At 46.5% G+C, this 17,107-nt stretch overlaps 1 protein-coding gene across 1 annotated transcript in view; it reads left to right on the forward strand.

Moving 5' to 3' along the window:
* Positions 1 to 3,306: 3,306 nt before the first annotated feature.
* pgm2 (phosphoglucomutase 2) overlaps positions 3,307 to 17,107 on the forward strand; it is a 29,452-nt gene continuing 15,651 nt past the window's right edge. The window contains exons 1-4 of the mRNA XM_080448898.1: positions 3,307 to 3,532; positions 12,736 to 12,903; positions 13,347 to 13,538; positions 15,659 to 15,742. Coding sequence (XP_080305024.1) covers positions 3,443 to 3,532; positions 12,736 to 12,903; positions 13,347 to 13,538; positions 15,659 to 15,742 — 534 coding nt within the window. The 5' untranslated portion in view covers positions 3,307 to 3,442. The remainder of the gene's footprint in view (positions 3,533 to 12,735; positions 12,904 to 13,346; positions 13,539 to 15,658; positions 15,743 to 17,107) is intronic.

The following is a 17,107-nucleotide window of genomic DNA, read 5'->3' on the forward strand; positions in this document are numbered from 1 at the left end:
AGAGTCTCAAACACCTGCACGCGTAAATGGTCGCACCTCATCCAGATGTCCTCAAACAGAGCCCACACATTCTGGTGAGAGTACTCAATAGGCATGGGTGAGTTTTCGTGCTGGTGAGAGACCTGTGCGTTCTCGTGTGGGTGAGAGACCTGTACGTTCTCGTGTGGGTGAGAGACCTGAGCAGGCACGGCCGCTTTCTCATCGTGGTGAGAGGCGGGCACAGCTACTTTCTCCTTAGCCTCAGGTTGCTGAGGTTGTAGCTTCCGTATAATGCCGTCCAATGAGGAGAGAGTGGTAGGAACACGGCTGCCATAAGACCTACACTGAAAGTCCACCAGCAACGACTTAGCTTCAGAGAGAGCCACCAGCATTGTGCTGCAATCTACTGTTTTACCTGGCGAGAAGAAGTCAATGAGATTCTTCACAGTTTGCTGCTGATGCCTTGGGACAATGCTCCCAAAAACAGCGATCCAGTGTTTTTTCAAACACTCCAGGACAGCCTTAAGGCTCCAGGGTGGTTTCACATAAACCATCTCAAACCATAGGTCATCAAAGGCAGCCTTCATCTCTGCCTCCAGTATGGCAGACAGCGCCTCCTTCAGGCAGTCCTCCATTAGTGACACACAGTTGCTGAGCTCTGTTGTCCTTTCCCCCGCCTCCTTGCCTCTTTCATTCTCCTGTACCGTATTGAGGGGCGTAACTTTCTCCAATCGTTGCCAACCGCCAGTTCTCTCGCCGGGTGCTGCTGTTTGGGTGTGCACGATAGGTCTCCTCCCATCACGCGCCTCCAGTGTGGGGTGAGGACTATGTCCATATGTCTTCGCCCCCTCCTCTAAGTCTGTTTTGCTGAGGGCCTTCACCCCGCTAAACAGAGACTTACTGCACAGGTTCTTGTCATTAGTGCACAGACAGAGAGCGCGCTCTGGGTAGAGACTCTGGTACTGCAGGCAGCACTGCAGTACTCTGTCATCATTGTTGTAAGTAGTCAGTTCCTGGCCACTCTGAGAGGCCTGTTGCATTGACTGGCCCCAGACACCTGAATCCTGGTTCTTGAGACACGTGTAAATGAAGTGGACTGCAGGACAGGCCAGACGAGCCACACATTCACGCAGCTTCTTTCCATTCTTCAGCGAGTCCAGCTCCTGCAGCACCACCCAGGGGATCAGTATCACAGGGAAGCCCATTGCTCCAAGGCCATGAGACATGATCTTCTTCACAAAATCCAGGTGACTGAGGAGAATATTTGTGTCAAAAGCAATGATTATCCTACATTGTGGCAGTCCAGGTCCCTCTGTGGCAAGCTCCACTGATGGGTATGTAGATAGATCCATAGAGGTGAGTTCTCCATAGCTGTTCATCAACGTCAGGCTGTCCTTAGAGCGAGCCTCATGCAGCTCCTCAACCACCTGCATCTCAATGTCATTGTCATAGACCTGTGTTCCATCATGTACACTCAAGTTTGGGGCCTCCACACTTGGTCCACATGTGGTCTCTGGTGTGGCTATTCTGATGGCACTTACTTCTTTCTTAGGGGGCACCTGAGATTGTAAGGGCTTGGCTGTCGAAGGCACTTGTGTGACATTCCTTTGATTTGTTGTTCCATCATGTACACTCAAGTTCGGGGCCTCCACACATGGTTCACACGTGGTCCCTGGTGTGGCTGTTCTGATGGTAGACCCCTGACCAGTGTTGGTGCCAAGTTTGATGTGGATCGGAGCAACGGTGCGCCTCGCAGGTCCGCATGTTACGTTTGTGACGGCCACCCACCCACCGTCGACGAACCGTCCACCGTTGAGCCACCGTCGGTTGAACCCTTCTTTCTTAGGGGGCACCTGAGATTGTAAGGGCTTGGCTGTCGAAGAAACTTGTGTGACAGTCCTTTGTTTTGATGTTCCATCATGTACACTCAAGTTTGGGGCCTCCACACATGGTCCACACGTGGTCCCTGGTGTGGCTATTCTGATGGCACTCACTTCTTTCTTAGGGGGCACCTGAGATTGTAAGGGCTTGGCTGTCGAAGGCACTTGTGTGACATTCCTTTGATCTGATGTTCCATCATGTACACTTTCTTTCTTAGAGGGCACCTGAGATTGTAAGCTCATGTCACTATGACTCAGCCATAACCATATAAGGAGTTCCCAATGCAGCTACGCCCAAATATGGAGTGTGTTGTCTATAACCTAAATGTTTTCATCCTACCTCTGTCAATCATACGCAAACAAGGGGTCCTTGGGGGGATTCCAGGAGGTCCCCAGCCAAATGAGTTAAAGCATAAAAATCTGTTACCTCTTTAAAGCTATATACAATGGCAACTTGAAAATATAGCCAAGCTACAAGCTCACAATGCATTGCATGAGCTTGTAGATCTTTTCAAAAAGATCTACAAGCTCACAATGCATTGCATGAGCTTGTAGATCTTTTAAAAAATATCTTGACAAAATGTGAACATTTTGTAATATTTCTGAAACATTTTGACCACAAATCTTGTATGGGGGTCCCTGGCACAAAATATTTTCAGATGGGGGTCCGTGGCTAACTAAATATTAATTTGGGGCTGGGGGTCTCATTGACATGAAGAAGTTTGAGAACCACAACCACTCACTGGGGCAGGGCTCAGGGAGAGAGTCACAGAGCATCCGAGTGATATTTTTTTGTAACCTGTTTTTTTAGGACTCTTATGTTGTCTACTAGTTAAGATTTCTTTTTGTTGCCCTGGACAACTACTGTCCCATTTCTAACTAACCCTTTCTTACACCTATCCCCAACCCGAACCATAAAATGGAGATCAAGAACAGAAGATACCATAACTCTTGAAGTAAACAACATACAGAGACAAATGATAAATGAACACATTTTTCTATATAATTTTGACCCAAGGAATTAATTATTGTATGTCCATGAATATTAATATTCATGCACATATTCTGTTTCAGGACAGAAACAGAAAAAAAATAACTAGCAGAACATTTTCAAAATCACATCTACATTTCTCTTTGCACTACATTTTTTAGGTGTATTATTATTATTATTATTATTTTTACCACATGTTCTTTTAGGACCCTAATGGTGGTGTCTAATCAATTGAATCCCATGGGACATTAGTTGACCAGGGCACCAAGAAGAAATCTTAACTAGACACCATACCATAAGGGTCCTAAAAACAGGTTTACAAAAGAAATATTCTGGGACTGGGACCCTCTCCCCCCAGACTCCCCTGCCTGACTGGCCTATGCACTTACATCACTCCCTCTCGGCTCTGAATGAATCTCCGCCCACTAACGTCACGTGTCTACGCTGAGCAGGAAGCCAGCCCTGCAGCATTGATTTCACGAAACATCCTTCTGTGTGATCCTACCTTCTAATCTACTCCTCTTCCATGTTCGCCTCATCATAATATCTAACGCACTACAACAACTAGCTCAGCTCGTCTTTGGATACGAGAATGTCAAGAGAAAAGACGGACAACGGTGCGACCGCAACCGGTGACAGCGTCCTGGACCAAGCCATCAAGCAGTGGTTGGAATATGACCAAGTAAGTTGAGTTGACACTGACAGCTAGCTAAGAATGACATGTGTGTTTTAACTAGATGCACACAGCATGACAGAATTGAAGTTAAAAGTGTCATCTCGGATGCCTAAAACCAGTGGTGGAAAGTAACTAAGTACATTTACTTAAGTACTGTACTTAAGTACAATTTTGAGGTATTTGTACTTTACTTGAGTATTTACAATTTCCAATACTTTTACTTCTACTCCACTACATCTCAGAGGCACATATTGTACTTTTACTCCACTACATTTATTTGAAAACTTTAGTTACTAGTTACTTTTCAGATATAAACTATGATATTATGAAACATACATTAACCACTTCAGCCCTATTTTATACATAGGCTATTTGAAAATAGCAGATCTACAAGCTCACAACGCGTCGCTGTGAGCTTGTAGATCGGCTATTTTCAAATATTTAGTACTTTTACTTTTGGTACTTTAAGTACATTTTGATGCCAATACTTTTGTACTTTTACTCAGTACATTTTTAATTTTGGATTTTCACTTGTAACAGAGTATTTTTATATTGCAGTATTGGTACTTTTACTTAAAGGAGAATTCCGGACAAATTAAGTGTTATCTTTGATGTCTCGTTACTCACCTACCGATGTGAAAAGTAGCGTTCTTTTTTTTCATACATTCCCCTGTCGTCATTTTTTAAACACCCTCCGTTGTTATAATGGGAGCCGCTGGGTTAGTGAAGTTCGTCTATTATAACCGACGCAAAGTTGTTTTTTTCACTACTAGTATTCATAGTAGAGTCTCATGATAGTCAAACATGCGTTGAAACTATCTGCGAGGCTGCCGTCAATGGCGAACGATTTAACACTGGTTGCTTGTTTCCAGATTCTGGCAACACGAGTTGCCAGGTTCTGGAAGAAACAAGCAACCAGTGTTAAATCGTTCGCCATTAACGGCAGGCTCGCAGGAATTTTCAGCGCATGTTTGACTATCATGAGACTCTACAATGAATCGTAGTAGAGAAAAAAATAACATTGCATCGGTTATAATAGACGAACTTCACTAACCCAGCGGCTCCCATTATAACAACGGAGGGTGTTTAAAAAATGACGACAGGGGAATATATGAAAAAAAAGAACGCTACTTTTCACATCGGTAGGTGAGTAACGAGACATCAAAGATAACACTTAATTTGTCCGGAATTCTCCTTTAAGTAAAGAATTTGAGTACTTTTTCCACCACTGCCTAAAACTAGAGGTTACGAATGTAACCCCGGTTTTAGTAGGTTCGGAGTTTACTACTCACTATGGGATATCAGCGCCCTCAGGCGATGAGACAGAGCAACACACACGCTCCCGGTGCCAATACTGATTGGCTAAGGGTATGTCACGAGTCCGGAAGACCCGGGAGTATAAAGCTCCCTCGTGACGTAGGCTCTTCCTCTTAACATTCTCCTCTCTGCATGCCAAATGCGCACAGAAAGGGGTGTCTGGTGAGTAGTAAACTCCGAACCTACTAAAACCGGGGTTACATTCGTAACCTCTAGTTTTACCACGGTTCTCCGTTTACTACTCACTATGGGATTCATAAACCCCCCTTGAGGTAATGAGCCACACAACCCTGACAACCCCGCACGCCCCTCAGCTCCTAGGTCACGTCCCCCCCGGACGTGACCTAAGACCCCCAGGCCATAGGTCCACGACCTCACGGCCCCTGGGCGCCCCCCCAGCCCACCGGGCTGGGGTGCGGGATAGATAACAAGAGTAGGCCCTGACAGACTCTAGAGTCTGCCCTATTTACTAACAGGCAGACACAGTCCGCCTCATAATAATGAGGAGCAGGGCCCTATCCCCAAGACACAGCCCTGCTGGTCCCAAGGAAACCTAAAGAGGAAGTCGGAAGATATGGAGAAAAGGCCCCAAGCCTACTCCCTATCCTCCACTGACCTGGAGGCAGCAGCCACACCCAGGACAGCGTGCGCCATTGATGACGCCGCCACGTCCAGACTGTAAAAGGCCGCAAAAGTCGACGGCGACGACCACTTTTCAGCCGCACAAATCTCCTGGATCGAAGCTCCCTTGTAGAGAGCCCAGGACGTAGCCATGCCTCTAGTAGAGTGGGCCCTCAGACCCCCCGGGACAGGGACACCACTACTCACATAAGCCAGCTTAATGGCATCACGGATCCATCTAGAAAGCGTCGCTTTGGTGACCGCCTTCCTCTGAACCCCCACGCCAAAAGAGACAAAGAGTTGTGTCGATGAGCGACTGGCCGCCGTCCTCTGGCAATAGAGCTTCAAGCTCTCACCGGGCAGAGGCAATGTAACCGCCTGTCCTCCGCCGAAGCGAAGGGAGGCGGATGAAAAGCCACCAATTCAACCGGATCTGGGGCCACCACCCGGTCTTTGTAACGAACGCCAGGTTTGGTTTAAGCAAAACCTTCCTGTCGTTGTTCAGAAAATTCATGCACTCCGGGCTCACCGAGAGCGCATGCAAGTCACTGACCCGTTTAGCCGTGGACAGGGCCACCAAAAGGACCGTTTTTAGACTAATGACCGTCAGGTCCATAGACTCAAAAGGCTCGAACGGGTGACGGCACAGTGCCTCCAGCACCACCGTCAACTCCCAGACTGGGAACAGTGGCCTGTTGACCGGTCTAGCCCTTCTGGCGCCGTTCATAAATCGGCGCACGAAGTTATGCTGACCCACCGTCTTGCCATCGTCGAAACCTAGGTGGCAAGCCGAAATGGCAGCCAAATACACTTTCACTGTCGAGAAGGATAAACCCTGATTTAGCCTTCCCTGCAGAAAGTAAGAATGCTACACATCGAGGCCTGGAAAGCCACCACCACTGGTGACTGTTCCAACCCCCATCTGACCTCGTAAGCATTCCTCGTGGACACGGCCCTTGCGCCCTGGATGGTAGCCATCACGTCAGGGGGAAGGCCACACGAGCTCAAATTCACCCTCTCATGGGCCAGACCCATAGGTCTAGGTCCTGAGGGCGTCCCCCCTCCCTGCCGCAGCAAGTCCCTGCCGACAAGGAGGGCCCAAGGCACGTCGTGAAGGAGAGGAGCTTATCTCCTGACCTCTACGTGTCCCATGCTGGGGCCACCAGCAACATCAACAACCCTTGGAGCCTGACCCTCCCCCACATGGGGAGGATCAGCTCTATTGGTGGGAAAGCATAAAGCAGTTCGTTCAGGAGGCTCGGCACCTGGAACGCCTGAATGGACGCGAGACGTGAGTCGCATCACAGCGCCATCTCGCACGCCAATCCGTCCAACACCAGGGAGGCCAAACCTTCCTGCTTGTTGACATAGCACATGGTCGCGGTGTTGTATGTTCTGATTGAGACAGAACAACCCGGAAACCGAGCACCGAACTGTTTGAGAGCGAGGAAAAACCCCGTGAGGCTGGCGTCCGTGGTGATGACCTTCTGTGATATCACAGCGCCTATACTGACCCCCTGGGACAGAAAAGCCACCTGCGACCACGATCCGAGTGTCTCCACGACACCCTGGAAACACCACCACTTGCTGAAAGCCTGAGGTGAGTGGGATCCGAAGAGCCCGCTGCCACCTCTATACAGGTCTCATGTAGAACCTGCCCAAGCGGATTAGGTGAATGACTGAAGCCATGAGACTCACCGCCTGCATGCTTAGTTTGTAAGTGACTTGACGCCCTACGCGAAAAGACCTCACACAAGCTAAGACGCTGTCTAACCTGCCCTTGGACAGCCGCGTTCTGAGCGTGTTCGAGTCCAGCGAGATCCCCCAGAAGGTGGTCCGCTGAGATGGAACCAGAACGCTCTTCTGGACGTTGATTGTGAACATAGCGACGTCAGGTGGGAGAGGGCCACGGCCGTGTGCCGTGCCACCTCCTCCTCTGAGCCAGCAATTAACCAGTCGTCGAAGTTAAGTCGACAGACCGATCCCCTGTCGCCGCAGTGGAGCTATGGCCGCATTGGTACACTGCACGAGCACTCGCAGGCTCAATGACATACCAAAGGGAAAAACCGTGTACTCGTACACTCCCCTTTGTAGCCGAAGTGCAGGAATTCCCTGTGTGGAGGCCAGACTGGAACGTGGAGGCAAGCAACCTAGAGGTTGATGCCCGCCCATCAGTGCCCCTGATGTACCGTTTTGCAACAGCTTTTACGGTCGTCAACCAAGAAATGGATACTTGTTGAGGCCCTTCAGATTCAGAAAGGGCCGTACGCCCCCCCCCCCTTTTTCTCACCAGAAAAAGCTTTGAACAGAAACCCAGTCGGTTCTGATTCGTAGATATTTCTCTGGTAACGCTCATGCTCAAGAGAGAGAGAGAGAACCTTCTCTCTTAGAGTCGTGGCTGCTTTTATCTTCCGCATGAGAGAGACACACTCGTCTGACATAGGAAGTAACACAAGGCATGTGGAAAACACACCAGTTCAACCACAATGTGTTGTTGTTGTTCAGGGGAGCCTGGCCAGTACAACCACAGTGTGTCACTGCCGTACTGAGCTTAACCAGTAAACACAGTGCAACGCTGATGTACTGGGATAAAAACAGATTCGGATTGCAACCCTCCCAAAAGCTGCTCACCGAGCGAGCGAGTCGGGAGGGGGCGCTGCTGTTATCAGTCCCGTGGGCAACGTGCACATTTCCACGGGGACCGATGACGTCGCCACGTGGTCCAGCGGACTCGTACTGTGGCGTCCATTAGAGACCGTTAGTGTCTGCCATGCTGTGAAACAGGCCTGTCAGGCACAAAGGGCTCATAGAGGAGGCCATCGACGCCCAGGGACCCCCTGGGACCCCTAGCGTCGTGACCTCCTGACCGGGGCCTGATTACGTGCTTGTGTATTTTAAGACATTTTTAATGGAACAAAATAAAGCACAGAGACAGTGTAAAACAACATAAAAAGTTTAACATACTCTTATGAAAACCCTTTATGTGTGTCTCAAAGCACTCAAAGAACCTGAGCCTCCATCGTGGTAGTGTAGACAAAGGGCTAACTAGCTTAGTTTGTAAGCTTAGCCTGGTCTAGTCTAGCCTAGCTACAGGTCGCTTTTAGCCTTTAGCTGCTACCTGTAGCTGTTTGGCTAACCAAGAACGAAGGAGAGCTATGCCCACCGCAGCGTTGTTTTAGGGGACTGGCTAAGCGCTGCACCAAAACAACACTGCTCTTTAACTGTGTCGATGTTAGTGAGGCTAGTCAGCCGCTAAGTGAAACAACATCAGCCTGACTCTATGGGCTCATAGAGGAGGCCTTCGACGCCCAGGGACCCCCTGGGACCCCTAGCGTCGTGACCTCCTGGCCGGGGCTGGATAATGTGCTTGTGTATTTTAGTACATTTTTAATGCAACAAAATAAAGCACAAAGACAGTGTAAAACAACATAAACAGTTTAACATACTCTTATGAAAACCCTTTATGTTTAATTGTCTCAAGGCACCCAGTGAACCTGAGCCTCCATCGTGGTAGTGTAGACAAAGGGCTAACTAGCTTAGCCTGTAAGCTTAGCCTGGTCTAGTCTAGCCTAGCTACAGGTCGCCTTTAGCCTTTAGCTGCTACCTGTAGTTGTTTGGCTAACCAAGAACGAAGGAGAGCTATGGCCACCACGTGTTGTTTTAGGGGACTGTCTAAGCACTGCACCAAAACAACACTGCTCTTTAACTGTGTCGATGTTAGTGAGGCTAGTCAGCCACTAAGTGAAAACAACAGCATCCTGACTGGAGGCTATGCCAACCTAGCATACCATAGCTAGTAATAGTCACGGCTAACTCACCAAGAGTGAAACGACGTTGACATCCGTTTCCATGGAAACAGGTGACGTCGACACCTAACCCACGGGGCCCGTGCAAGCGTGGGGGTCACGTGACTGAGTACGGAAGCATTCCACGCTGCTCCCTTGTGTTTACAAAGTCCGTCGCCATCTTGTCTAGGCTTCTTGGCCTGGCTAAAGGAAGCGACGGAGCCACCTCCACCGAAGGAAGCACTCTGTCGCCCTCCAGAGGCTGGCGTGACACGGTGCTTGGCAGGTTGTAAATATTGGGGTGACCTTCGACCCACGCCGCCATCTTGCAAACCTTCCTTCCCACAGTGGGCCTCTGGCGCCCTCTGCCGGATGGATGGTAGAATTGGAAATTTTTTGGCGTGACCCATGTACACTGGCATATAGAATTAGCAATGGGTTTATTACCTTTGTCTTGTTCATATCATGCACAGTATTCATCCCAGCAGCGTTTGGAAAGTCACCAAGGGACTTTCCAAGCGCTTTGGGCTTATAAGGGGTGGTTATCAACACGGGGACCACCTAGTGATCCCTATGCATCGATGCACCCCGACAGTTGTCGAAAACAGGCAGAGAAGTATCCCATTATTGTCTATCATGCTGTGAAAGCAGGCCTGATAGGCACAATGGGCTTATAGAGGAGGGCATCGACGCCCGGGGACCCCCAGGGACCCCTAGCGTCGTGACCTCCTGACCGGGGCTGGATAGTGTGCTTGTGTATTTTGGGAAATTTTAATGGAACAGAATAAAACACAGAACAGTGGAAACAGCATAAACAGTTCAACATACTCTTATGAAAACCCTTTATGCGTCTCAAAGCACCCGATTGTAGCCTCGTTCTTCGTGGTACAGACGCCGGCTCTGAAGAGGCTAACGAGCTGGTGTTGTCCTAGCAAGCTAAGCTAGAACAGCGCTGCTAACAACCTGTTGCTTAGTGAGGCTAGCCATTCGTTGAAACCAGCCGCCACAGGTTCGAGGATCTCTTCCTCGGTGGCTGCGGGAGGTTCTCCCCGTCCGGGGCTCGTCGTGGACACCTCCTGGGTGTCCTGGTACGACGGGAGCTCCAGGAAATCTTCCCCGTCCTCCGCCATGTCGTCATCGTGAAGAGCCATCGACTCCTCGCTGGCAGGGGGGAGGGAGGGCCGCTGCTAGCATGCTGCGGTGGGGACAAGCCCCCATCGCAGCAGCAGCGGCGGGAGGTGGCGTCAGCGTCGTGGACGCTTGACGCTCTAGTCTTGGCATCGGCACCGGTGGGGGTCCCATGAGCCGGGGGGCCGCTCGTGCTGCCCGACTGGGGTCCCCGGTCCGGTGGCGATGGAGGTCTCACCGTTATCTCGTCTAGTCCAGCCGACCAGGGTCCTAGCCCTGACAAGCCGAGCGTCAAGTTGAGAAACGGTTAACCTCGTGCAGTTAGGGCACGCATCTGTCTCACCCGGGTGGGTCCTGGCGCAGAACGCGTGATCGACCCCCAAGCAGTGGAAGAAGACGCGGTGGGGGTCGTCTGCGGCGATGAGGGGGTCGCATTCCGCGACCCCGCAACTCCTCGGTGGTTCCATCTTGGTCCTCGGTCTGGGAAAACAACAGGCTAAAGCCTAGCCAGTAGCGTAGCCTAGTAGCTGCTAGTATTAGCCTAGCCACTGAATGAATGAATGAGCTAGTAGCTGCTAACTGGTGTTAGCAGCTAACCGGCTTTTTCAGCTAACCGGCTTTTCCAGAACAGACCAAGAAATAAGGAAAACTGAGAGGATAGGTAAATAAATAAATACTTAATAATAAGTTCCGGGAGAAAACTTATTTGCAAGGATTTTCCCGTGGGGATATACTCCGTATTCCCGCATTGGGTTAAAGTTGAAATTTTCTTGCTTTGTTGTGTGTGAATTTCTGCGCATTCGCTTGCAGAGTGGAGAAAAGAGGAAGAGCCTACGTCACGAGGGAGCTTTATACTCCCGGGTCTTCCGGACTCGTGACATACCCTTAGCCAATCAGTATTGGCACCGGGAGCGTGTGTGTTGCTCTGTCTCATCGCCTGAGGGCGCTGATATCCCATAGTGAGTAGTAAACGGAGAACCGTGGTAAAACTAGAAATGTTTTAACAGCTTATGGCTGAGCTGTTGCTTCCTGAGAGGAAACAAGTGTGCAATCATGTTTCCGTTAGTGACAATACAAAACAGTAGTTAATATGTTACACACAAGATTCACACAAGTTTGACATGTTACTGCTTAAGTCAATACCATAATAACACTTACAAACGGCAGTGATAAACTAGCGCACAGCTCCGACTGGTAAATTATGTATCTTCACAGTGTGGAGTCCACACTTTGTGTAATGCAGTTGTTATTCCGTTATTGTGCAAGAGATAATTTATTGTAAAGTCAAATTTGGGATGAAATAAATTAAAAATAATGACAGACCCTTTTACAGACACTTCAGAGCTTTACAGTAGCCTACGTACAACTGTTTAAAATGTCAGATACACTAGATCAGGCTTGGATATATATCAGTACTTCAGTAGCCTATAACAGCCAGCTTTCTAATCTAAGTAACGTGCAGACAGACATCTGACCAACGCGTGCAGCCATTCATGGACTTAATGCAATATGAGGTGTCACCAATCAGGTGAAGATGGAAAAGTGCATCTGATGAATTAGGCCTTTTCATGCAGATTGCCATTTTAGCACATCTACAGTGTAGTAGCTGAATCAAGGGTCAGCCTCATGATGTAACAGTAATGTGAACAGGTTCAAGTAAACATTCAGCCTGACCAAAATGTTGTATCGTCAGAAACACTGATGACTAGATGATTGTACACAGACCATTACACAGTAATCCTCAGCGTTAATTTAACTTTTGAGGGTGTAAAAATAAATGGAACCAAATATTTAAATGGAAGAACCCATAGGGGTCCCCGGACCCCACATTGAGGGAGTTATCAAGAATGCCACTGAAAAGCGACATAGACTAAGACTGCTAGTGAAATGTTTGTTTATGAATCATGTAGGTAATACATATTTAGGGAAACAATATTTTGTAAAGATAAATGCATAATTTTCCTATTTATTTAAAACATAAAAAAAATATCATTTAGAATATATCATAATATACTGTAATAGCATGGCATTTAGTATGTAAGTCAGTGTGTCCTGGTTCTTTAAAAATGTCCATGAAAATGGAGTTGGTAATTGTATGCAACAACGTGTGTGTGTGTGTGTGTGTGTGTGTGTGTGTGTGTGTGTGTGTGTGTGTGTGTGTGTGTGTGTGTGTGTGTGTGTGTGTGTGTGTGTGTGTGTGTGTGTGTGTGTGTGTGTGTGTGTGTGTGTGTGTGTGTGTGTGTGTGTGTGTGTGTGTGTGTGTGTGTGTGTGTGTGTGTGTGTGTGTGTGTGTGTGTGTGTGTGTGTGTGTGTGTGTGTGTGTGTGTGTGTGTGTGTGTGTGTGTGTGTTCCCCCCAGAATCCCAAAACAGTGTCTCTGGTAGAAGACCTGGTAAAGAAAGGGGCAGTGGCCGAGCTGCAAAAATGCTTCTCTTCCAGGATGGAATTTGGCACAGCAGGTCTGAGGGCGGCCATGGGCCCTGGCATCTCCTGTATGAATGACCTCACTATCATCCAGACTACACAGGTTGGAAGACTTAACCCACACACACACAGCTTGTAGATCTGCTATTTTAGAAAATCTTTTTACATTTTTCAAATATATTTTGTAAATAGGGCATAAGTGGCTAAACCTCATGCATCAGGTTGAGTACCCATTACCAAAAACATAGAAACAAAGCCTTGTTAGTGATTTTTGTCCCCTGACAGCGTTTGAAGCAGTTGAGATGGACATTCCTACTTACTTGGTACAGAACATACTGTTGACTACATGGTTTAAACATGCTAGCCACAGTTATGTGACCTCAACCCTGCATCTGTCTTCACCCTCTTGTCTCTGCAGTCAGTTCCTCCCTCGTTCCCTTGTTCATTTAGATCTTCTCACATACTTAATTTTTGTTTTATGCTCTATTGACTTGCTTCATCCTTCCCCCCTTTCCTCTCCTCTCTCCTTAATTCACACTCTCCCAGGGCTTTTGTCGTTATTTGGAGCAGTGCTTCGAGAACCTGAAGGACCGAGGGGTGGTGATCGGCTATGATGCCCGAGCCCACCCTGCCAGCGGGGGCAACAGCAAACGCTTTGCTAACCTGGCAGCAGCTGTCTTCATCAGCCAAGGGGTGCCTGTCCACGTCTTCTCTGACATCGTACCTACACCCTTTGTGGTAGGTCAAAAGAAATTGTAACAATTTGACTAGGAACACCCCTAGACAGATATTACAGTTTGTGCTTTGTATCTGTATGTAGAGATTACTAGGGGGGCAACAGTTAATGGAACTAATTGATTTAATCGATTCGTTTTACATACATTTGTGAAAATAGCCGATATACAAGCTCATGTTGCATTGCGACATGTTGCGAACGTGTAGATAGCCAATTTTCTTGCAATGCCTTTGTATGACAAAGTATAAAATATGTCTTAAGTGGTTACTCAGACTAATCGAGTCGATTATAAAAACCCGAAAAATGCGCTTCTTGATGATTCGATTAATCAGAAAAGTAATCAATAGAACAACCGTAGATACCGAAGATAATCAGTAGTTGCAGCCCCAGTAGAGACATTATGCTAGTACACGACACATTACATAAATACGGTCATGTCAGTTTGTATGGGTTTAGGTTTCCAGATTGAATGACAGTCACATAGAGAGTGGGACAGAAGCTTAGTGGCTACAGGGCAAATTCCACTCAGAAAACCCTCTTTCAAACAAACGTACATACATGTTGCATAATCACACTCGCTGCCATGCCCAGTTTAACCCATTAAAACTGAGAAAGCATCTGTCATTTTTTAATTTTGCCTTGGCTATTCAAAAATCGCAGATATACAAGCTCACAGCGTGACATGAAGTGACGTGCTGTGAGCTTGTATATCTGAAATCTTTTTGCATTTTTGAAAGAACTACTGATTTAGAACTACTGATTTACATTGGAGCAGCTTGACTAGAAGTAGTGTACATTTTAGTTTAGTTTAGTTTTTCAACAGAGCTACATGGTATTGTATTGGATGTTTCACAATAAGTGTCACTTTTCACAAGTGTTTTCTGCAGTGATTTGCAGGCCCACTGTCATGAAAAATGTTGTGATTATTGTGCTTTGTCCAATCTAGGGTTTCCAGTTAGGTTTCTCAATTGTAGGCTATATTGGGTCATGCACAGTTGCACACATTACATAAACTAACTCTTGTCAGTAGGTTCATAAACTGAAATTATTAGAACTCTAACAATATCACACTTACACATGAACACATACACTAGTGGTGCTGCTTGACTTGAGTAGTAGTTTCAATAATTATTGTTTGATAAATGATATGTACTGTAGATAATAATTTGTTATCATAATAGAGTTGAATTGTGTCAGTAAATGTGACTTCCGAGAAGTGAAGAAAGTTACTATTACGGTCTCCTCTCCTTTAACCACTAGAACCCTTGTGTAGCTTTTCTGGGAATGTAATAATAGGCGAACATTCAGCGACAACGTGACGGAATGCGACATGTTGTTAGCTTGTACATCGGTTATTTTCAGCGAAGCGATTTGGTGTAGACTAGAGGGGAAAACGGAAGTGTGCCATGGATAGAGCCCTGGGGGACCCTTTACAACAAAGTGGGTTTAAAGGGCAAGACCACTTTGGTAGAGGTTTGGGTTGTGTAGTTACCTTGCCATGATGTAACTCCAAAGGTGGGCAAGAAATAAAAAATAATTGCTCCATTGATTAGAAATTGATTATTCAAAATATGCTCCTCATTGACTTACATTGTACGGTAAAACAGCTCTCAAAGTCACTTTTTTAGCACATAAACGAACGCAAACAAAGTTGATTCAGACAATATAGAACATCACCAAACCCAGTACTGTTTTTTTTTAATATAAAAATGTCAACTGCCTGTTGATTTTGCCATTTTTAATAAGTAGAAAACCTGGACTGGATCCGCGGATCCAGATCCAGATCTTCAAATAGTAAAATCAACAGGAAGTTGACATTTTTATTAAAAAAACAAACAGTACTGGGTTTGGTGATGTTCTATATTCTCTGAATCAGCTTTGTTTGTGTTAGTTTATGTGCTAAAAGAGTGACTTTGAGATCTGTTTTACCGTACAATGTAAGTCAATGAGGAGCATATTTTGAATTATCAATTTCTAATCAATGGAGCAATTATTTTTGATTTCTTGCCCACCTTTGGGGTTACATCATGGCAAGGTAACTACACAACCCAAACCTCTACCAAAGTGGTCTTACCCTTTAAGTTGTTAACCTCTCCTCTTTCTCCTCTTTTTTTTCTCCCAGCCTTTCACCGTGTCCCACCTGGGTCTCTGTGCTGGAATCATGGTTACAGCTTCTCACAACCCCAAACAGGACAATGGATATAAGGTAATAATCCCTCAGGGATCTGAAACAAACTGCAGTTCATAACATCAGACAGGATCAGAAAACTCCTTTCTGATGGTCGCACGCACTGGGAGTTTTGGGGGTCGATCATTTTAGTAACTTTGTGAAATTTACATTTAGAAGTGTATGCCCACTTTCCACTGTGATTGTCCAGTTATGTGTGTGAGTTCAGTTATTTTGCAAAATACTTCCACCACTGTGTTGACTGCTCAACATGAATAGCTAGGAGGAAAAACTTCTATACGACTCGTCACGATATCCTAGTAGTGCATAATCATATGCCACTATAGACGAATCCACAGAGCGCTGCCTGTAGCTGCGGTGTCACGGTGCGGGGCGGCACCGCAGTTATGATTGCCGCTCTGTGGATTCGTCTATGTAATATTTCAGAACAGGCCAACTGCGACAAAATAGTTACAGTAGGTCGAGCTTGTGGCAAGAAATAGAGAAGGCTCTCGCATTACCGTTTAACTAAAGGATAGGTTATGGTGTGATGGCAATCTTAAATTGACATACAAAATACAGCTTCTAAACAGTATTGTGTCATATGGCCTCCAAATTATAGCTTTTCATAATGTACGAACAAAATATCATATTCTATAATGTGTGACCAATGCATGCTTGGTCTATGTTTTCAATTGTGTACTGTTTAAACACTTAATGTCTCTTACACAGTCAGTGTGTGGCTTTTTAAGTGACCTTCACTCCTGCTTTACCCCTCATCGAGAGGAAATATTAACAATCAAAAGATTTGAACTTTGCTCTCTGAGAGGAAATGTGCAATATGCAGATCAAAGGTTGATATTATCCCTCCATCTTCATCCGCTTATCCAGTTGCGGGGGTAATAGTTGCAGCATAGAATCCCAGACGAGACTTCCTTTAGCGGTATTTAATTACGGTGAATAATGTTCAAGGTCACCCCATTATTCAAAATACTCATCCAGTAGTACAGCAACAGAAAGAGCTCAACGTCTGCTTGAATACTTTTTTTTCCATTTTTCCATTATATGATCACCCGGTTGTGCACAGCGCTTCATAGGCACATCACGCTGTTTTGCCTGACGCACTTTGCCAAGGTGTTTTTTAAGCAGCTGCCCCTGTAGAGATGCGTTCCGGTGTGATCACCCCCTAAACCCTGTATCATGCTTCATTCTACTGTTGAGTGAAGCGAAGCGAAAGTGAAACAAGAGACTGGTTGGCGAGGCTACGCTCATTCTAAAAAAAGCTATAAAACACCACATGATTTGTATAATGTCTTGAGACACTGGTGATGCTCTGATGTGAAACAGGTCTGTTTCTGATGCTTGCAAACATCTATAAATGTGTGTATATTCAATACTTTATTG

The sequence above is a fragment of the Gymnoscopelus braueri genome (genome assembly GCF_963280865.1).
Source record: "Gymnoscopelus braueri genome assembly, chromosome: 2".
In the NCBI taxonomy this organism is placed as follows: Eukaryota; Metazoa; Chordata; class Actinopteri; order Myctophiformes; family Myctophidae; genus Gymnoscopelus; species Gymnoscopelus braueri.